Source organism: Lepidochelys kempii, chromosome 14 (assembly GCF_965140285.1).
Source record: "Lepidochelys kempii isolate rLepKem1 chromosome 14, rLepKem1.hap1, whole genome shotgun sequence".
Taxonomy (NCBI): Eukaryota; Metazoa; Chordata; order Testudines; family Cheloniidae; genus Lepidochelys; species Lepidochelys kempii.
In genome coordinates, this window is record NC_136393.1 from 15,249,461 (window position 1) to 15,271,477 (window position 22,017).

Below are 22,017 nucleotides of genomic sequence, written 5' to 3' on the forward strand. Positions count from 1 at the left end.
TTGGCTCCCTGGAGGATAGTGTTAGGCTGTGGTGGCTCCCGCAGGCGGCACCAGTGAGCTGGCTCGCCCCGCTTAGGGGCGCTCTAAGGCCGGCAGCCTGGCCACTGCGACCCCCAAGGCCGGCCCGGCCTAGCTCTTGGTAAAGCTCAGGAACTTGGGCCGCACTAGGACCCAGGGGAAGCGCCTCCTCTCCCGGTACCCGTGCCGCACTAGGACCCCGCGGAGCTCTGCCGGCCTGCAGGGGAAGACAGAGCCTGGCCACGCCGAGCTGCCGGATGGAGCCCGAGCGGGAGCCCCGCGTGGGCCGCCTCTTCGGGTACAGGCAGGCGGGGGCTGGCCTGCGCTGGGCAATCGGGCTCCAGGGGCCCTTAACGGGGCAGCACCTCAGCCCCCGCCCCCGTGCTGCGAACGCCCCGGCACTGCGGGGAGGCGGCGGGTTAAAGGGCCAGTGTTGCGTCGTCGTCCCCCCCCGTGTGTGGACGTGGGGACCAGATAAAGGGGCAGCGCCCCTTCGCCCCCGCAGAGTGGGGCCCTGGTGGGGGTCCCCCAGAGGCCTATTTAGCCCATAGAGCAGGACCCCAGTGCGGCGGCGCTGCCAGCAGGGAGGGGGGAGGGAGTTTCCTGCCCCGTGACACGCTAGTTTGTTTGGACCTTGGGTGAAATCTGTTGCCCCTTGGCAGTGGGGCTGGCGGAGGGGCCTGGGCAGCCCTGCAGACCGTAGCGCCAGAGCAGGTGCCCAGCGTGGGCAGCTTCCCCCTGCCAGCGTGCTTCAACCCTGACCTGCGGAACCACAATCTGTGTGGCCATAGGCTAAGCTCAACCTCAGTGGCTTGGCCTCCCGGCTCCCAATGCCAGCCAAGGGGCCGGGTGCCAGGTGTGAACACTGTGACACAGACATCTGCCTGCTGGGCACTCGGCTGCCGTACCCCCTTAGTGCACAAAACCCCTTCCCACAGAGCCGTCACCTGGGAGTGTTTGGTTCCTGCTAGTCCCTTGGAGGAGGAAGGCAAGCTTGTTATCAACCCCCTGAGCTAGCCAGAGCGAGGTGGCCAGCATTCCCCTGCCCCCCTTTTGGGACTGCATCTTCAAGCAGCAGGAGTTTTTGGAAAGGAACTGCAGCCCAGATGTTCTCTTAACATTTAATCTCCCCCAGCCCAGCTGAGCTGCTGGCGGCTCGGACGCGTGACCGCAAGGTTCCTCAGTGTTCACACGGCCAGAAGGACTTCATCCCCAATAGCTCGGAAGAGCAGGCAAAGAGGCTACACCGGTGCCGGGAGGAGCACTGGCAGCTTCTGGCAGAGGAGCGTGTGGAGAGGCTGTAAGTTCCTTCATCTGGGCTGAGATCATGTTCCTCAGTGGCAACGCTGCTCTTGGGGCTCTTGCTGACTCTCAGGATGATCAGAGTGCATCAGGGAGAAGTCATGTCCTGGATGCTAATGATCTATTAATGCTGATAGTACAGTGGGTTTCTATAGCACTGTTCATTCAAGGCTCTTGCAGGAATATATTAAGGCCTTCTAGCATCCCTGTGAGTTAAACATCTTCCCATTTTACAGATGGAGTAGTTGAGACAGAGAGGTGACATGATTTATCTCTGCACACATGGCAAGCCCGCGATAGAACCCAAGACTCCTGTCTCCAAGTCACTTAAAATGCACTTCCTTTTAGAGCCACACTCCTCTTGCCAAGTCACTCTTTGTTCCCTCTCTGCAGTTCTGAAACGCCCCCCACAAGAGCATGTGCTTTGCTTTGTGTGTTGGAGACCGCAGTGTAGAGTGATTTCAGGAACTGCAGAATGTTACTGTACATTGTACTGTGGGCTCAGATGGGAAGCCTTTCTGGCAGGAGCGCTTTTAGCCTCAGAGAACTCCCTCTGGAAGTTTGCAACTTCCTATCCTGCTGCCTTCTCACATACTGATGGAGAGGAAGATTTATTAAATCATTACATTGAGGGGGAAAAGGAAGGGTGGGCTGATGTCTACTGATATGTGTTGGGTTTTTTTTAACTTCTCAGGGGAAGTTTGGTGAAAGCTGAATGGAAGCCACGAGAGGGCATCGTGGAGCTGAAATCCCCTGCGGTAAGTGGCGATGTTGTATGAGTTTGACACTGTCGCCTCCTGCTGGTAAATGCAGATTGTCTGTCTGATTTTTAATTTGTGTCCCAGTGTGGGAGAAAGCCTGGCTCTGAGTAGGGGATGGCTCCAGCACATCACAGATTTATCCTTTTGTTCCCAGGGGAAGTTCTGGCACACTATGGGGTTCACAGTGCATGGCAAACAGTGCCTACTGCCAGAGGAAGCCCTCTATCTACTGGAATGCGTGAGTAGGATGCCCAGGCTTGGGGGCAGTGGATTCTTTTTGAATAACACTGTTGCAGGAGCAATAGTAGCTGGGAAGGCAGAGAGAGCATTAGGATACCTGCAGTGGATCCTTCATCCTTCTCGATAGTTCAAGATCTTCCACTTGTGTATACTCTTAAGGACACAGTCTGAAACCACATGGCACATGTTGGTCTCTACTACAATCTGAATAAACAATTGTCCTCAAAAGGCCCAATTCCTGACGGACTGGCTGTAGGTGATGAGATACAAAACCTTTCTACTCTAGGCCACTGGTTCAAAGAAGAGCCAGGGGGCCTGTGCCCTAAAGTAGCTGTCAACCCTTTCACGCTCTGGTGCAACATATCTTTCATTATTAGGGTTACCGCCTGCAGTACAAGGAAATAAATAACTGTGTAAAATGCACAGGGCACCCCTTTTCTTAGGGGCCAGCACCGCCCAGTGCTTTATTTGTGGAACAAAATCATATATTTTTATCCTGATGCATAATCGTTCATGTGGTTTTGGAACAAAATGTGTCCTTTATTATCTATGTAGATGATGTGGGATATTAGGCATCAAATCAGGTCCCTCTAGGTGAGGCAGCTGAGGTGTATTAGTGTGTGAGATGCATGTACATGTGTTTCCAGTGCTGTACTTGCTCTGTGGTTAAATGCCTGGCACCCCTTTCTGGCATATATTGCCAAACAGAAAGTCAAAGAGGGATGAGAGCAAAGAGACCAGTTTCTTTTCCTTTGCCCAGAGAATTCTCAGCCCTGATGCTCCCAGTTAAGGTTGGGTTGGCATTCTCTGTTCTTGAGGGACCTATGTGTTACCATTGAGAAATCCTATCAGCTCAAGACCGTCTATTCAAGTCTAAAGATGCACTTGTTTTGTTTTGATAAACTGTTGGATTCAGGACAGCAGATGGTCTCATTCAAACTCTGATTTCAAGGGCTTTTTTGATTTGGGGTTGTGATTTGCCAAGGGCTAGAGATCATAAGTGGCCTGATTTGAAAATGAAATTGTGCAGTTGGCCGCTGGACACAGAATCAAGTAGGTTTTAGAGACAGAAAAGACCTGCAAGATGCATCTACCCCGCGGGAGGCATATTTCCTAGTACTTGGTATTTTGTGGGCAACCAAATCAAGGTGGGAGAGGTTTAGCTTAAAATTAGCTAATGAGCAGGCCCCAATGTTAGAGAGACTAAGGCTGAGAGAAGCTGAGTGCCCATAGCCACCTCTGAGGTCATTGGGGATTGTGGGTGCTCAACATATTTCAGGAGCTAGCCCAGGTTATTGCCAGTTATTTTTTGATTACACAGCAATGTATAAACAGTGAATACACAGCTTATGCCCAAATACATTTATTAGTCTCTAAGGTGCCACAAGGACTCCTCGTTGTTACAGCAATGTGTGTGCTTGCATGGGAAGGCCCAACTTAGTAAGTTTTGTGGCAGTGCTGACCAATGCTAACTCCACCCCATTAGACCCAATATAGAGGGAGCGTGCCACTGTGCACTTGAGAATAAGCTGGCATCACAGATTTGTAGGAGAGAAGTTACATTAAAATAATTTGATACTTAAGAAGCACCAAGCTGGAGTTTGAGTCAAAAGCAGCTGGATGCTGGGACCAGCTATTGAGACCACAAGGAAGGAATGGGCCTGGACCCTGCAATACTGGTTTCCTGCAACCTGTGGTTCCTAAACCCCAGCTTCTGTTTTTCAGGGCTCTATTCAGCTCTTTTACAGGGACCTGCCCTTGTCCATACAAGAAGCCTATGAGACCCTGCTGTCCCAAGGGACGGTGAGCCTGCTGCAGTACCAGGTGTGCACAAAGGATTTGACATCAGTAGTGATCATAGGAGTGGGTAAGGGGTGGTTACAGGTCACCTATTCAGATGGTGGTGGGAGTCTACAATTTAGGGAGGGGGGTGCAGTTTATTTATTTATTTATTTATTTATTCCACCACTATATCACTGGAGGCCCAGGAGGCATTTGGCACTTTTTGGGTGCTGTAGCAAGCTGGGCATTTGTGCCAGTCAGATTCTCCATGTGGATGATCACTCCCACAGCCATGCTGGCTCTCAAGCCATGCAGAGTCCCAGCCAGATTTGTGGTGCTTTGGCATCTAATGAAGTTTTACCCATATGATCTCTCTTGTACTTTTTGTGGAGAGAATACTGGAGTCTAGGCACACTCTATGCTTAGCTGTCTTTGGTCTGAATCAGTCATTCAGATAGTATCTAACTCAGCTTGCCATATGATACAGAAAGAGAATGCTGATTGATGTTTTTGTTTTTTTTTTTAAGGTGATCATTTCACATTCTTGGTTTTCTTTGCTCTTTTAAGGTGTTCAGCCACTTGAAGAGACTGGGTTACATTGTGCTGAGATTCTGCCCCAGGTATCTGGCTTTTCCTTTCCTCACCCCTTCTTGCTGCTGTCTTTCAGAGCCCATGCTGGAATGTCCCAGATGCAGGGCAAAGAGGAGGTGCTCTGCTCTCCTAGGCTCCACTTTGCTATAGTGGGCTTGCTTCTTCAGATCCACTGCTCCGGCACAGGAGGCCTACGAATCTTCGTAGGGGTCTGGGAATCTCTAGATGTGATTCTTAGTTGGCAGATGAAGCCTGAGCTGAGCCAGTAATTCCCTTGTATGGTGGAAGCCATGATCATAGAATCATAGAATATCAGGGTTGGAAGGGACCTCAAGAGGTCATCTAGTCCAACCCCCTGCTCAAAGCAGGACCAATCCCCAACTAAATCATCCCAGCCAGGGCTTTGTCAAGCCTGACCTTAAAAATATCTAAGGAAGGAGATTCCACCACCTCCCTAGGTAACGCATTCCAGTGTTTCACCACCCTCCTAGTGAAAAAGTTTTTCTTAATATCCAACCTAAACCTCCCCCACTGGAGCTCTGCTCCAGCTCCAGGCAAAAACCTGCAGCTCCACTGCTCTGGAGCTGCTCCGTGCTCCAGCTCCAGGCTCTGCTCCAAAGCCCTGCTTTAAACATTCAACGGCTCCTCAGCCTTAGGGAAAGTATTGTCATTTGCTTGGTCCAGTGGACAGGGCGGTGGACTGGGAGTTAGGAGACCTGGATTCCATTCCCAGCTCTGCCACTGACCTGCTGTGGCCATAGACAAGTCACTTCATCTTCCTGTGCCTCTGTATGTTTGTCTGGTCTAGTTAGACTAAAAGCTCTTTGGAGCAGGGATTCTCTCTTGCTTTGTGTTTGTATAGCAGCTGGCATGATAGGGCCCTGATCTTGTTTGGGACCTGTAGGCACTACCATAATACAAATAATAATAGCAAGTATATTATGAGGTAGCATTTACTGTGCAGCACTTACATTGTAAGCTCTCTGGGGGCACTTTTTGTTTGCTGTTTGTACAGTGTCTAGCACTATGGGGCCCTCATCCATAACTACTAGTGCCCATAGGTTCTCCTTCAATACAAATGATAAATAATAGTCACTGAGACCTGCAGGTGGCTCCCCGCTTCTTCTCCTTATAGAGATGTCACAGATAAATCACCTGGATGAATTGAGGCTTTCCAGCCCTCAGGACCCTAGAGGGTTTTTTTCCCTTTAACCTCTTGGATGCTCTAATTCCATGTAAGCATCCCACACTTGAGTCCCGAGACCTGCATCCCCCAAGATCATTGGCTCAGATGAAGTGGAGCGGTCTCTGAGTGTGGCTTGCATTCCGGCACTTCAAGGGTTATGCACCAAAAACGGTACAACAGACTTTCTTATTGTTCAGATGGGACGTGGGTGCATGAGTAATGGGACTGGACAAGTGACTCAGGGTGGGGAGATTCTTTCTGCTGTCCTAGTCCTCCTTGCAGCAGTTTCCATAGCCAGTGAGAAGCTTTTGCTGTTACATTTACCTACGGCTTTACTTGGAAGAGATTTTCTAACACTGCCAATCTCTCTCTCCCTTAATCCCTTTGTCTCTCTGCCTCATTACAGTGCTGTCCCATCTCAATACGAGAGGCAGCTGAATCTGGACAGTTTTCGCAAGAGCGCTGGAAAATGCCATCGCAAAAGGAAGAGGAGCTCCAGCTCCCGGTAAAGGAAAACAGACACGTTGTGGCAAGCCCTTGATGGACTAACTCATGTTCTGGGCCACAGCTAAAAATGTTGCTCGCTGTCCATTCCATCTAAGGGCAAGAAACAAACAGGTCCCCACCAGCCTCAGCCTGTTGGTCCCTGCAAGTTGTCTCGGGTGCTGGTTCTGAGTTTAGTAATCTGACTGAATGTCATTGGAAACAGTATTCAGGTGATCAGATCCCGATCAATTCACAACACATCTTTTACAATGGATGCATTCATGGCTTTTCTTCCCCTCCCCATGCCCTCTGTTCCCCCAGTATTGTGTTGGAGCCCCGGCTCATACATCACTATGTCACTACAAAATCTCCTACCCCTCGTCCCCCAGGTAAATTGCCTGAAAGCAACTGGTGTTTCACTTCCACCCAAACACTTCAGGGGTTGTAGTGACCCTTTGCAATGTATTCCCCTTATCACAGCCACTGTTACAAGGGCTGAACTGAGCTTGGGGGCAGATTGTCTGGTTAGTCCCATCTGCTGATGGTGGTCGGTGTGTGAGATCCTTGAATGGAAAGAGAGAGGTCTATATATGAGAAGCAAATTGCAGGAAACTCCTCTCTCCTTTTCACATCTAAAGAAATAAGGCACCATTAAAGGAGCTCTGAAAAAGGACTGATCAGCAGCCATGGAAGAACAGAAGCCTTCTAGTGTTAATTCTAGTATGGTTAAGCTCTTTAGGGCAGGGACCAGTTTTTTTTGTTCTGTGTTTGTACAGCACCTAGAACAATGATGTCCATGATGGCAGCCCTGAGGCACTACCACAATGCAAATAATAATACATTATTATTTATTAACACAATTAGCAGTAGGTGGCACCACAGACTTAGAAACAGGGAAGGGCAGAATAATCAGTCTAGGTCACTCTTGGTGCAGAAGTGTTTTTCAAACACATTAATGCAGTATGGGTTATGATGCAATTTCAGAAAGCCATTCGAGGTAAAACTGTGGACTTATGAACTAGCCTTTCAGGTCTGGAGACCTGGGATCAAATCTTGTGTAACAGTTTCAGCCCAAAAAGAAAAGGAGGACTTGTGGCACCTTAGAGACTAACCAATTTATTTGAGCATGAGCTTTCGTGAGCTACAGCTCACTTCATCGGATGCATGCAGTGGAAAATACAGTGGGGAGATTTTATGCACAGAGAACGTGAAACAGTGGGTGTTACCATACACACTGTAAGGAGAGTGATCAGGAAAGGTGAGCTATTACGAGCAGGAGAGGGAAAAAAACCCTTTTGTAGTGACAATCAAGGTGGGCCATTTCCAGCAGTTGACAAGAACGTGAGGAACAGCATGGGGGGGAAAATAAACATGGGGAAATAGTTTTACTTTGTGTAATGACACATCCACTCCCAGTCTTTATTCAAGCCTAATGTAATGGTGTCCAGTTTGCAAATTAATTGCAATTCAGCAGTCTTTCAGCCCAGTTCCCGGAGAATTTTATATCTTTGTTTTAAACCCACTCCATTCCACTGGTACATTTGTCAGTGCCTGCTCAGGGCTGGAATAGCAGAGGTGGGGGCTGCCGGACGTGCTTGAGGGCATGGGTAGAACAGTGTGAGGAGGAACCAAGATAGGAATAGCAGGGGGTGCTCTAGGTCAGGACTGTGGTGTGTTTACAGAGCTGTGTGGGACACTTGCATTGCATTTCCTGCTTCTGTGTTTGTCTTTAGCTAGCACTATCCATCCATCACTCTGAGAAGCACCAAAATGGTGCAGAATACTTCACACAAGCAAAAAGACCCTAGTTCTAAGGAAGAGCCTGTTAATGAGGGTGTGTAGGCCCCTTCCTGGGCTCCCAGTATCCTAGCCTTCTCCCCTTCTCATGCTCAGGGACCACACTGTTTTTGTTACCCATGGAGGGGGGCAAAATCTGCTGAAAGGACTTCAAGAGAGCAAAATTCTGAATTTTAGCCCCTTTTTCTGTTTTAAGGTTACAAGACAAGAAACCAAAGGCATCTGGGAATCCTCCAGAAGGTGAAGAGACCCCAGAAAAGGCCAGTGACAGCTGTGGCGGTCCCAGTCACCCAGCCTCTGGAGGGAGCTGTTTGTCAGAGAAGTCAAAAGAGTCAGATCCTGTCAGTGGAGATGGGGAGTCAGCCCAAGTTCCCACTGATGCAGTACAACTCAGCAAGCCCCCCAGTCTCTCAAAAGCTCAGGCTGGAGACTATGGGAAGGCTGCTGGGAACAGCTGCAGTGACACCCACCTGCCCCGTTGGGACTTCACCAGAATCGCCTTCCCCAACATGGCTTCTGACTGCCCACACACCTTCCTGCCACAGCCTGATGAGAGACTGCTCCCGGAGAATGTAGTTGGGCGGGAGGCTGACGCCACCCGCTGGCGCAAGCTGGTCAACCAAAAGCGTGAGAAGTTGTCACGGAAGGAGCGGGAGCAGCGGGAGAGGGAGAGCAGATACAAGAGCAGCATCAATGCAGACAGGAAGGTGAGGCGCTGCTCCAACTGGCAGGAGTACAAGGAGCTTCTGAAGCAGAGGAGCCAGCGGAGGGCAGGGAGGCGGCCTTCGCACCTGTGGAACCAGCCTGTCACCCCGCTGGTGAAGCTGGATCAAGTGGCCTCAGCAGGTATCTGACCTGGAAGAAAAGCCCTTAACACATCTTGGCCAATTGGTGACCCACATGGGGTGTCGTGACCCATTGCGAGTATGTGGGGGGAGGGATTGCTCACCACGGACCACCTGGGAGCAATTAGTGGGAACAGAAGGAAGGGAAATGTAGGCTGAATATCAGAACAAACATCCTAACTGTGAGGGGGAAGAGTTACCTATGGGAAGCAGAGGAAGCCTCATGGCATCGGCCTGGACGAGCAGAGCATAGAATGGCCCTGCACTGGCCAGGGGAGAGACTAGACAGCACTTTCCAGCTCTCTTCTGTGACCCATTAGGCTGTTTTCCATCTGGAATTAGGTGGGAGCAGGGCAGTCCCTGCTGGCGCTGAGGCTGTGTATTTGCCCTGGCAAGTTAAGGAGAAGGGACAGGGGAAGTAAAAATCATTGAAGTAGCAAGAGGATGGGAGGGTGATGTGGCTGCCTTGTCGAAGCAGGGAGGCTCAGAGGGGAGGTGCGAAGCGCTCCGAGTCTAACCTGGACTGGGCAAGAGTGTAGAGAAGATTTCACAGACTGAACTAAAGAGTCTGAACCTTTCCTGTTCTTTCTTCCACCAGCTGCTGTCCTCCAGCAGATCAGTGTGCTGCAACCTTCCCACATCCTGGATGGAGCCTTCCGGTTAGTATTGAGCCAGCAGATTGTAGGGAAGATGGGTCTAACTCACCAAAACATTGTCCTTCCTCATGTGATTTGTTCTCCACAATGGCTTCAGAACTGCCTAATGTACCTGGTGCATGGGAGCAAAAAGAACTTCCCAGTGCTCCTCCCGTGGGCTGGGTACATCCTTACTGAGGGGCTGGCATGTACATGCCATGTCACCATGCAGGAGCTGCAGCAGAGTCCATCAACAAATCAGTTATGTTCCAGGCTGATTACAGCACTGGTGTATAAGCTCTTATTAGACTGCATGGGCAAAGTCCATCATACTGCAGTGAACCTTTCATTCCTTACATTCCCTCTCTGCACTGAGGCCTACTAATGTCATAGGCTTTCAGTGCTCTATCAATGTGTGTTTTGTCCCTGGGATGCTCTTCCATCCCAGCTGCAGGCTGTGGAGTTGAATGAGATTTTAAAATCAAATCCCCCAACCTTCTGGCTGTGCTCCTATCTGGGAGGAGTTGTGTGATGGTTGTGCACAGGTCTGTGGTAAACAAACATTGCACACTAGTAGTTTGCACTAGTGCTATGATGCAGATGGGTATCCAAGCAGCCTGCTTTGTGTTTGGATCTACTGGAGTGTGCACCTCCGCTTGGGATGCCTGCACCGTGGGGCACAGAGAGAGAGTAGCATGCAAGGTGTGGGTGCTGGAGCTGGCCTATTAGTGCACAGGCCTTGCATCAGGAAGCTTGGGAAGCTGTGTGTGGTTCTCCACTTCACATGGAAATGGTGCTAGTTGGTTAAGGAGTTGCTCTGTAGTGGGGGCTTGTTCCCAAGGGGGCTCATAATCTTTCAGGATGAAGCACTTAGGGTCTTATCCAAAGCCCACTGCCATCAGTGGGAGTCTCTGCATTAACTTCAGTGGATTTTGGATCAGACCCTTCCAGAATAACTCCAGGACTGGCCGTTTTGCCTAAGAAGGAAGATTCTAAATGGTCCCTGGGAAGCAAAGGACCTAGGGTTTTAGGTAGGCCGACTTAAAGACTTTGTTTCGCTCCTTGCTCTGATGCATCTGCAGCCTGGGAGGTGACAGAGTCCCGTGATGTGTCATTCCAAGTATGCATGTGTATCTCATCCTACAGGCTGCAGGAGGATACGGAGGGTATGAAGATAAACTTCAGTGTGTATCAAGCAGATGCAGTTGCCAACTTCAAGAAGAACGACCCTGGGAAGCCGTATGCCAGGATGTGTGTGCGGAGGTACTGGCCATGTACCCTGGCTGTTATTAATGAGTGTTTCTGTGTGCAATTATTTGAAGTGCCCTGTATTGCTGCTATGGAAATTTAAGCCTAGTGGAAAGTTACTGACTGCAGGATCTTGTGTATTTGCTGGATTATCAGGCAGTTTTCATTTAAAACGGCCCTGCCAAGATTTTCCCACATTTTCTCCCCCACCTTGTTGGAATCTGTTGCCTGGTCACCCTCCACCCCAGCCTCGGACCCTGATCCTACTTTGGGTTGTCATCATATTGCAGCTTAAATGGTGCTGGTATTATTATTTAGTATTTTTATTACTATAGCACTTAGGAGTCCTGGACGTGGCCCAGGACCTCATTGTGCTAGGCAACGTACAAATGTAGAACAAAAAGACAGACCATGCCCCAAAGAGCTCACTATTTAAGTAGAAACAAGAAGTAACTTTATACTATTTAACTGAGATACCATGTCCTGGTTCACAGAGGCTGTTGGTAACTGTCCTCCCAAAGCAAGAAGCAGCTGGAACATAAGGACCACAATATTGACCCTTTGGCCCTGGTCCTGCAATGAGCCCTGTGCAGCAGATCCCTCAGCCTGTGCAAATCTCCAAGGGCTATGTATGGATATAGGGCTGCACTTGCCTAGAACTTATTGCAGGATCAGTACCATGCAGATTGGTTGAAACTGTAGTAAAGATCAGAATTATCAGACACACAGATGAACACAACATGTTGGAGAAGAGTTAACATGGCTTTTGTAAAGGGGAATCATGCCTCCCCCGTGTTGTATTCTTTGAAGGGGTCAACAAATGTGGACAAGGGTGATCTAGTGAGTATAATGTACTTGAGCTTTCAGAAAGCCTGAGACAAAATCCCTTACCAAAGGCTCTCAAGCAAAGTAGGCAGTTCTAGGATAAGAGGGAAGGTCCTGTCATGCATCAGCAAGTGGTTAAAAGATCGGAATCAAAGGATAGGAATTAGGGCTGTCATGCGATTAAAAAAATTAATTGTGCTATTAATCGCACTGTTAAACAATAGAATGCCATTTATTTAAATATTTTTGGGTGTTTTCTACATTTTCAAATATACTGATTTCAATTACAACACAGAATACAAAGTGTACAGTGCTCACTTTATGTTTATTTTTGGTTACAAGTATTTGCACTGTAAAAAAAAAAAAACCCAGTATTTTTCAGTTCACCTAATATAAGTACTGTAGTGCAATCTCTTTATCATGAAAGTTAAACTTACAAATGTAGAATTATGTAAAAAAAAAAAAAAAAAACCTGCATTCAAAAATAAAACAATGTAAAATTTTAGAGCCTGCAAGTCCACTCACTCCTACTTCTTGTTAAGACAATCGCTCAGACAAACAAGTTTGTTTACATTTGCAGGAGATAATACTGCCCGGTTCTTGTTTACAAAGTCACCTGACGGTGAGAACAGGCGTTCTCATGGCACTGTTGTAGCCAGAATCACAAGATATTTACATGCCAGATGCACTAAAGATTCATATGTCCCTTCATGCTTCAACCACCATTCCAGGGGACATGCGTCCATGCTGATGATGGATTCTGCTTGATAAGAATCCAAAGCAGTACAGACCGACACATGTTCATTTTCATTATCTGAGTCAGATGCCACTAGCACAAAGTTGATTTTCTTTCTTGGTGGTTTGGGTTCTGTAGTTTCCATGTTGGAGGGTTGCTCTCTTAAGACTTCTGAAAGCATGCTCTACACCGTGTCCCTCTCAGATTTTGGAAGGCACTTCAGATTCTTAAACCTTGGGTCAAGTGCTGTAGCTATCTTTAGAAATATCACATTGGTACCTTCTTTGCATTTTGTGAAATCTGCAGTGAAAGTGTTCTTAAAATGAACAACATGTGCTGGGTCATCATTCAAGACGGCTATAACATTAAATATATGTCAGAATGTGGGTAAAACACAGAGCGGGAGACATACAGTTCTCCCCAAGGAGTTCAGTCACAAATTTAATTAACACATTATTTTTTTAATGCGCGTCATCAGCATGGAAGCATGTCCTCTGGAATGATGGCCAAAGTATGAAGGGGCATACGAATGTTTAACATATCTGGCACATAAATACCTTGCAATGCTGGCTGCAAAAGTGCCATGCAAATTCCTGTTCTCACTTTCTGGTGACGTAAATAAGAGGAGGCATTATCTCCTGTAAATGTAAACAAACTTATTTATCTTAGTGATTGGCTGAACAAGAAGTAGGACTGAGTGGACTTGTAGGCTCTGAAGTTTTACATTGTTTTGTTTTTGAGTGCAGTTATGTAACAAAAAAAATCTACATTTGTTAAGTTGCACTTTCACGACCAAGATTGCACTAGTACTTGTATGAGGTGAATTGAAAAATACTATTTCTTTTGTTATCATTTTTACAGTGCAAATATTTGTAATAAAAAATAATATACACTTCAATTTCAATTTCTACATTTTCATATATATTGTATTGTGTTGTAAAACAAAAATATTTAATACATTTCAATTGGTATTCTATTGTTTAACGATGCAATTAAAATGGTGATTAATCACGATTAATTTTTTTGAGTTAATCGCGTGAGTTAGCTACGATTAAGCGAGAGCCCTAGTAGGAATAAATGATCAGTTTTTCACAGTGGAGAGAGGTAAATAGCAGGGTCCCCAAGGATCTGCATGGGGACCGGCGCTGTTCAACACATTCATAAATGATCTGGGAAAAGGGGCAAACAGTGAGATGGTAAGGTTTGCATATGATACAATTATTCAAGATTGTACAGGTTGACTGGGCAACAAAATGGCAGATAATTCAATATTGATAAATGCAGAGTATTCCACATTGCCAAGCATCATCCCAACTATACATACAAAATGGTGGGGTCTAAATTAGCTATTGCCACTCAAGAAAAAGATCTTAGAGTCATCATGAATAGTTCTCTGAAAACATCTGCTCAGTGTGCAGCAGCAATCAAAAAAGCTAACAATGTTCAGAATCATTAGGAAAGGGATGGATAAGACAGAAAATATCATAATGCCAGTATATAAATCCATCGTACGCCTATACCTTGAATACTGCATGCAGTTTTACTCGTTCCATCTCCAAAAAGATGTTGTAGAATGGGAAAAAGTACAGAGAAGGGCAACAAAAATGACTAGGCGTATGGAACAACTTCCATTTGAGGAGAGATTAAAAAATTTTGGAGTGTCCAGGTTAAAAAAGAGACATCTAAGGGTGGGATATGATGGAGGTCTATAAATCATGAATAGTGTGGAGAAAGTGAATAGGGAAGTGTTCTTTCCTCTTCACGTAACAAGAACTAGGGGTCACGCAATGAAATTAATAGGCAGCAAGTTTAAAACAAATATAAGTACTACTTTAGGTAATGCATAGTCAACCTGTGGAACTCGGTGCCAAGGGATGGCCAAAGGATAACTGGGTTCAAAAAAGAATTAAATAAGTTCATGGAGGATAGGTCCATCAAGCGCTATTAGCCAAGATGGTCATAGATGCAACTCTGTATTATGTGTTTCCCTAAACTTCAGACTATCAGTAGCTGGAACTGGACAACGGGATGTATCCCTTGGTAAATTGCCCTGTTCTGTTCGCTCCGTCTGAAGCATCTGGCACTGCCACTGTTTGAAAACAGGATACTGGGCTAGATGAGCCATTGATCTGACCCAGTATGGCTGTTTTTATGTTCATATTAAATATGGAGCAAGCCCTTGGAGTGTATTTTTGCCGCTCGGTGGGTGTCTCTGATAGACAACACTCACCAGGGTGGCTGGTCTTGTAAATATTCCGATAGTTTGAGAGAGACTGGCTTTCTTCCTTTTGCAGGTTTGACGAGCAGATCCCATCCCTGCGGGCACTGAAGCAGCTTGCCTATCAGAGCGAGGATGTCCCGGTGGTCTTTGCACTGGTGGACAATGGAGACATTGCTTTTTATTCTTTCAAGGAATTCAAGCTGCCTGTTGATATTTATCACTGAACTTATCATCCCTTAAAGAAATGGCTTTGGGGAAAAGTGTGAGGGACTTTACTCAAGACGTAATTTCTTGATTCATGGACTATTATATCAAATAGAATCTCTGATAACCAGTCTGCGTGCAGGAGAGGTAACCACCTTATCCACTGCTACAGGCCTCAGCCAGCTAGGAACTAGCTCATTCGTAAAAGCAAGATACACTCCAAACAAACAAGCATGATGTTCTGTGCTTTAGTAGGGCCCCTCCTAGTTGGAGCACGCACTGCTTTGTTCTTTAATCCACTGGTTCTTCAGCTCTTATCATCCTCTGGACCACTTCCCCATGACATTCTCTTTGTCTTTGTGGGCCTTTAGAACAAACTTCACTGGCAATCCACACGTGGTATTCTGAGAACCACTGGGCTAGGCCAGTCTGAATACAACATAAGAATGGTTTAAGAACCACTGCTGTAGATGAATCAGACTCATAAACTAACCAGGACAGTCAATGGTATAGCAAGCCTCTGTTACTCTACTGCACCAACACCCATCTAATAAAATCCTTAGCAAACTATTGGTGTGATAGAAATAAAGGCACTGCAAAAGAACTCTTCTACAGAAATGATGATGCTGGCTTTGCCTTGGTATTTGTATGCCAGCAGGAGATAGTAGTCCTGGGCGAATGCTCCTTGCCGGTAATAGAGCTGCTTTGCTTTGTAAGCCAGTGGAGTCACAGAGAGCCATGTAGTCACTGCAGAGGAACATGCTAACATTGTATTATGGTGTTTGTGTTGAGATGTGTCATTGCGAGACGGCATCATCCCCTATTAAAACTACAGCACACACAGCGTCACGACATCTCACCATCGCAGTAATGTGACCCCATTTCCATTTGACGCCCTTTCTCCTGGATGCAGGAACACGTTTCTCACTCTCTCTTGCAAGTGAGAGGAGCTCTGATTAAACCTGCAAATTCCCCATGAGCTGAGCCTGGTAGTTCTGTGGGTCTAGCGCTCCAGGCTGAGGATCACTGTCCTAAGCATTGATGATATCACCCAATTGCCTTCCACCATTGTCAGCATGGGAATCCTTCCCCTGAATCTCCTGATACCAAACTCTTTAACGTCTATGCAAAAATGCCAGTGTGACTAGTACTAGAAAGTCCTGGTCTGTGGCTAAAAGGGACTTCTAACACTACTGGGCTCAGGGTTCAGCTTTCTTAAGAAGTGTTACAGAAAATGTTTTAGATACATTTTATTTGATACAGAATGTTTGGGTGTTTTGTTTTTTTTTGGAGGGTTGGAGGCTAAAGTAATAAAAAAAGCCTTACTCCTGCTCAGGGGCTTGCATTGTTGGAAATTTATTTATTAGTGTTTCTGTGAAAATTGATCAGTAGTGTCTTGTCCTGTGAGAGGGCAGCCTGCGGAACTGCGCTGTCACTGAATGCAGTCCTACAGAGCCAGAGACCCTGTGAGTCCATGCACGATCCTTGGGGCATGGAATCCTAATGCTGTGCTGCTGTAAGCTTGGTACATCTTCCTTGTGTATTGCCACACGTGCCACAGTGAGGTGGCAGAGGCTCGTGCCCTGATTGCTTTGTTTATCCCTGTGATTAGTTGACATGTTGGCCTAAATCATCAGCTGGTGTAAGTGGGCATAGCTTCACTGACTTCAGTAGAGAAGATGCTGATTTGCTCCTGTTGAGGTTCTGAATTAATATTTACCCTCTTTCTCCCTGTACCCCCAATGCACCTTCCTAGCCACTAGAAGGAAATAAGGGTGCCTCTGCCTGCTTGGGGGATGCGAAGGGCTGGACAAGGTTGGTGGCAGCTCCATTCTGCTTATTCAGCATTCTTCCATGTTTCAGGCAGTGTGGGGAGAGCTCCTGTGATCTGCCTGTTCTTAGATAGAGCAAAAAGAGCTCAAAATTTATTCCTGGAGTTAGGCAGACCCAACTCCCGTTGATGTCAAAGTTGCACTTTCTTACTCCAAGGCAAAATTTGATGGACTCCACAAGAGCTATAGGATGAGTTTCTCTGGGGTAGACAAGACTCTCTGACTCAGCACGAAACAATTACAATCTAATAATCACTTTGGGAAGGATTGAGAAACTGTAGCTGTATTGCTCAGCTGCTTTGGATGCCTGTACAAGAATTGGAGCACAAAGCAGATGGATATCCAGACTCTCCTCCTGCCCATGCCACTGAACAATCTGACGTTGCAGCAAGATGGCAGCAGAAGGCTAGAAAGGGGCATGTTAATTAAAATCTCTTTTGAAATACAGCTGAAAAGTGGCCACTTTGTGGAATTTGTCCCATAGGGTCAATGCCTGTTGCAGCATCATACCATGGCAACCTACAAAAAGTTTTGACTGGGCAGTGGAGTGCCATTCTGCAGCAGTGTGGCATGATAGCATGTATTTTGGACCAGTTAATGTCCTCTCACATTAGGACATGTGATGAAGCCACATACCTTGGTGTTTCTAGCAATCCTGGTGCTTCTAGCTATATGATCTTTCCAAGGGTGCTGACGAGAATGTGTTCAACTTTCTCTAAAGGTTTACAAAACCAAAACCAAAAAAGTGAATGATAGGGTCATTTCCTGTGTCTAGCTTTACTCTTCATGCTAACACATCAGTCCTCATACTACTGGAGCCGTCTGTAGGAAAACAAGATGAAAAGGGCAGAATCCCATGGAGGAATGGTCCCTTCAGCTCCATCATTCTGTGAGAACTAAATTTCTCCATCCCCTTTATTTCTTTGCCTCCTCCAGGTCACCTCTGTGGCCTAGCTACCTCCAAGTCTGTGACTCATCACAGGCATAAGTATAAATCATTACTTAATCATCAGCCAATCAGCTTTGTCCACCTATGAACAATGCAAGAATCTTTTATGCAGGGATAGATTTGAACATATACCTCATTGTGAAGTAGGGATGTGCACCTGTGTGCCCCATAAATTGACTGTCCCTGTGGAGGGAAAGGGACATTGTTAAAATTCCCTTTTGTCTGACAATAAAAAAGAAAAGGAGGACTTGTGGCACCTTAGAGACTAACCAATTTATTTGAGCATAAGCTTTCGTGAGCTACAGCTCACTTCATCGGATGCATACTGTGGAAAGTGTAGAAGATCTTTTTATACACACAAAGCATGAAAAAATACCTCCCCCCACCCCACTCTCCTGCTGGTAATAGCTTATCTAAAGTGATCACTCTCCTTACAATGTGTATGATAATTAAGGTGGGCCATTTCCAGCACAAATCCAGGGTTTAACAAGAACGTCTGGGGTGGGAGGTAGGAAAAAACAAGGGGAAATAGGTTACCTTGCATAATGACTTAGCCACTCCCAGTCTCTATTCAAACCTAAGATAATTGTATCCAATTTGCAAATGAATTCCAATTCAACAGTTTCTCGCTGGAGTCTGGTTTTGAAGTTTTTTTGTTGTAATATCGCAACTTTCATGTCTGTAATCATTTGACCAGAGAGATTGAAGTGTTCTGCGACTGGTTTATGAATGTTATAATTCTTGACATCTGATTTGTGTCCATTTATTCTTTTACATAGCGACTGTCCAGTTTGACCAATGTACATGGCAGAGGGGCATTGCTGGCACATGATGGCATATATCACATTGGTGGATGTGCAAGTGAACGAGCCTCTGATAGTGTGGCTGATGTTATTAGGCCCTGTGATGGTGTCCCCTGAATAGATATGTGGGCACAGTTAGCAACGGGCTTTGTTGCAAGGATAGGTTCCTGGGTTAGTGATTCTCTTGTGTCCACAAGTAACACCTGAGATCACTGTTGCAAAGAGATGTTGCAGTTTGCTGGCTGCATTTGATACCCACTTTTGCATACATCCCCTTCTCACAATCTACCCAGTATAGTTCGTTTCCCCTAACGTTAGTGCTGGTAAGATGAGGGCAATATATATATATATATTTTAAATAGAAAGATGTCCCTGGGAAAGCAGGTGGGCTGGTGGGTGCGAAGGGGCTGGTGTATTACCAGAAATGACCTTTACCTCCTTTTTGGAGACGAGCTAGCTGCCACGTTGCCCACACTCTGCCTGGCACCTTTCCTTACCCTAGCAGATGTGTGTAGCACCATGCAGTTAGGGCTGAGTTGTCCTGTGCCATGTAACCCCTGTGCTTTAGAGCCTGGCTCCGATCTCAAACGGGTGTGAATTAGGAGTTGCCCCGTTTACACTAGGGCAGTTATACTGGTGTGAGACTGGAAGGGGCTCAGGGAGCAGGGTCCGGTGCTGGGCGGGGTGCAGCCTAGCGGCTATTGCTTCCCTGGGCGCGGATGGAAACGGGGCGAGGCTGGCGGCGTGATGCGGCCGGCAGGTAAGCCAAAGTGCAGCAGGATGGGCGGGGCCAAGGCTCATTAGTATTTATGAGCTCATTAGCATTCACCTTGTATCCGTATCAGTTCGCTTGTTAATATTCACCGATATATTAACCGTCAACTCCGTTTGAACAAGGCGGCTGCCCTGAGGCGGTATTCATGAGCCTGGCTCGCCGCCTCCTGATTGGCTCTTAGAGGGAGGTGGTCGTGTGAATTATTCATGAGCGCGTGGGGGGGCACGCCCATTTATTTGCATATCCGGTGAGCCCCGCCCACTTCCCGAGGTATCCGGGAAGGAGAGGCGGCGGCGCTAGCGGAGGAGCCCGTGGCCCAAGAGCCGGCGGCAGGCGACACCACAGTCCGCGGCCTCCTCCGGGCCCGGCCGGTCCAGCTAGCGCCCGTCAGGTGAATGTGAGGCCGAGCCGGGGGGGGGGCGGCGGCACAAAGGACCGACACCCCCCCGGTCAGGGGGCGGGGGGGGGTTGAGGGCCGGGCCGCCACGCTCCTGCGGGGCCCTCACCTGCCTGCCCGCCCGCCCGCAGAGCCGCCCTGGGCCTGGGAGCTCGGGGCTCCGCCGGGGAGTGGGACCCCAGGGGCGGGCTTGAGGCTGCCCCTGGTGTAGCTGTGAGGAGAAACCCTGGCTGCCCTGCGGTGGGGCTGGGGAGCCGGGGGGAGCGCTCCTCTGGGCCTGCCGCTCCTCTTAGGGAGGCCGGGTACGAGGTGATGGGAAGTTGCCCCAGCAGGTAGGCGCTGGCTGACCCTTTGGGGTGGAAATCCCCCCCTGGAACTGGGCTGCAATCGGTTCTCTAGCTAAACTGGGTGGATGTGTTTGATTTATACGTCTGTGCTCCTGGCACTAATCTCTGTACCGGTTTACACTACTTCAGAATACCTGACAGAAAGGAATTGCCACAATAACCCAAGCTCGCAAAAAGGGCTGGGCTCACTTGCATCATCTGCGCAACAAAAGGTCTTGTAGCATGCCTTAGAGGTGAACGAATGTGTCTTCTGGCCAAGCAACAACAGAAGCAGATTCCAGAGCCCTGGGACTTTACCCCATAGAATACCCTACCTCTGCTCCCCCTCCCCCATAGTGCAAATCTGGGTTGACACAGTCACAGAGAATGGGGCTTAGGGAACGAAATGACTTCAAAGGCAGGCAAGACCCAAATCAAATAGACTCATTTAGTGTCAAGACTAAGACAAATTATAAGTATATCCTGTGTGAGGGAAGGTATAGTTGCCAGATCAGGGTAAAACTTCAGTCCACAAGCAGTTTTGTTTCAGTGAAAACCTGAATACTTTGAAGTCTGAGTACATTCTGCAGTTGCCTTGTATCTTACTCATCAGTGGCCTTTTGGCAGGCATACATTCCAGCCAACGGTGGAATAGTCCAGCCAGTGATGTGTTAATGAACTAGGCAAGTAATTACTTTTGGTGTCCCTTTCCCAAAGACAAGCAGGTGTCTGTTGCATGACATCCCTGGGTCCATCCCATCTCTCTTCTTCTGTCTCACTCCCATGCTGGAGTGAGGAGCTTGTCTCCTCTAGAGTGTGTCTATGCTGCAATTAGACATCCACGGCTGGCCCATGCCAGCTGATTTGAGTTTGGACTAAAGTGCTGTTTAATCGCCGAATAGACATTCAGCTCGTCCTCCGGGACTCTCCCACCACACACAGTGCTACAGCCTGGGCTCCAGCTCCAGCCCGCATGTTTACATTGCAGTTAACAGCCCCTTAACCGGAGTCATCTGGCATAGGCCAGCTGTGAGTTTTTAATTGCTGTGTAGACATACCCCTAGATTGTTAACTTCTTTCTGCAGCCTGGTGCTCCTGGAGGTGGAGTCCTGAAGGGCAGAGTCTTCTGGCTGGCCCCGCCTTGCCACAGCCTGTGTTCTTGGGATAGTTTGAAAGCACTGGTAACTTTTGGCCATGTGGCTGCTGCTTGTGGTAGAAATGCTCTCAGAATTGACACCCTAAGTGGTTGCCTACCCAGCCTATGTTTGAAGCTCACTCTGGATAATGCTTGAGGCCGGATGCATTTCAGAGTATTGGACATCAGCTTTCTCCAACTTCTGTTAAGATTTCAAGCTTTAGATTTTTTTCTCCCAAGAGGCTTAATTTACTGCATTTGTTCTTTGATAGACATGTAAGCAATGACTGTAAGCTTCTCTCCCAATGGAGTTTCTCCCTTGCACCTATGAGAAACCTCAGCGCTTTGCTGTAGCTTCCCTAGTTTAATTGTTGATTGATTAGAGTGATTCATGGTTTATATTTCCCTGAGGCACAAATATAAATATTGGTTTTGCTTGTGGGAGTAGGTCAAGTACAGTCATGTGCCTACTTAGTTTTTCCTTCCAGGGGCTACCTGGCAGTAGATCAGGGGAGCATATAGCATCATGTCCTTAGGCACAGGTAATAATGTAATACATTAAATAGAACAAGCTACTTACACTTTAGAATGTCAAAGGGCAGTTGCTGGTAGTAATTTTGCTTTGTAGGTCTTCATCCTTATTACCTAGGCTCTACACTCAGACTAAATAGAAATGCTAAATAACTACCTGTTCTTTATCCTTTGGCATGCTCGGTTAGTGTATTTGTGTGTTATAATGACTAAGTACGGCGTGTGTTGAACTTAATTTTTTTCCAAACTTGCAGTAAGATTTGTGACAGTTTTTGGAATGCATTTCACATGGTATAGGGCAGGTGCCCTGCAACAACCGTTAGGTAGCACAATAGGAATCTATATTCCTGAGTTCTGTTTCATACCATGCTACTGACTTCCTGCGTGAGACT

General features: G+C 47.3%; 2 protein-coding genes across 6 annotated transcripts in view; both read left to right on the top strand.

Moving 5' to 3' along the window:
- Positions 1–244: 244 nt before the first annotated feature.
- Positions 245–15,726, top strand: TSEN54 (tRNA splicing endonuclease subunit 54). 2 transcript variants are annotated; one of them, XM_073312135.2, is made up of 11 exons: positions 245–316; positions 1,154–1,318; positions 2,015–2,078; positions 2,236–2,319; positions 4,047–4,145; positions 4,671–4,723; positions 6,287–6,385; positions 8,360–9,009; positions 9,607–9,667; positions 10,790–10,906; positions 14,747–15,726. In XM_073312135.2, exons 1-11 carry the CDS (start codon positions 276–278, stop codon positions 14,895–14,897), a joined length of 1,584 nt encoding a protein of 527 aa, XP_073168236.2. In that variant the 5' UTR covers positions 245–275; the 3' UTR covers positions 14,898–15,726. The 2 variants fall into 2 exon arrangements, with proteins under 2 accessions (XP_073168236.2, XP_073168237.2); XM_073312136.2 differs by lacking the exon at positions 2,236–2,319.
- Positions 15,727–19,495: 3,769 nt separating this feature from the next.
- The window catches only part of LLGL2 (LLGL scribble cell polarity complex component 2), a 62,620-nt gene continuing 60,098 nt past the window's right edge, over positions 19,496–22,017 (top strand). For all 4 annotated transcript variants that reach the window (XM_073312132.2, XM_073312131.2, XM_073312133.2 and 1 more), the window contains exon 1: positions 19,496–19,627. The gene's annotated coding sequence lies outside the window, so the exon portion shown is untranslated. The remainder of the gene's footprint in view (positions 19,628–22,017) is intronic.

Excerpts from the sequence above, each read along its gene's own strand:
- TSEN54 (XM_073312135.2), top strand. The coding sequence starts at position 276 with ATGGAGCCCGAGCGGGAGCCCCGCGTGGGCCGCCTCTTCGG. Across the intron at positions 2,320-4,046 it reads CCCTCTATCTACTGGAATGC|GGCTCTATTCAGCTCTTTTA; the intron begins GTGAGTAGGATG and ends TCTGTTTTTCAG. Across the intron at positions 4,146-4,670 it reads TGAGCCTGCTGCAGTACCAG|GTGTTCAGCCACTTGAAGAG; the intron begins GTGTGCACAAAG and ends TGCTCTTTTAAG.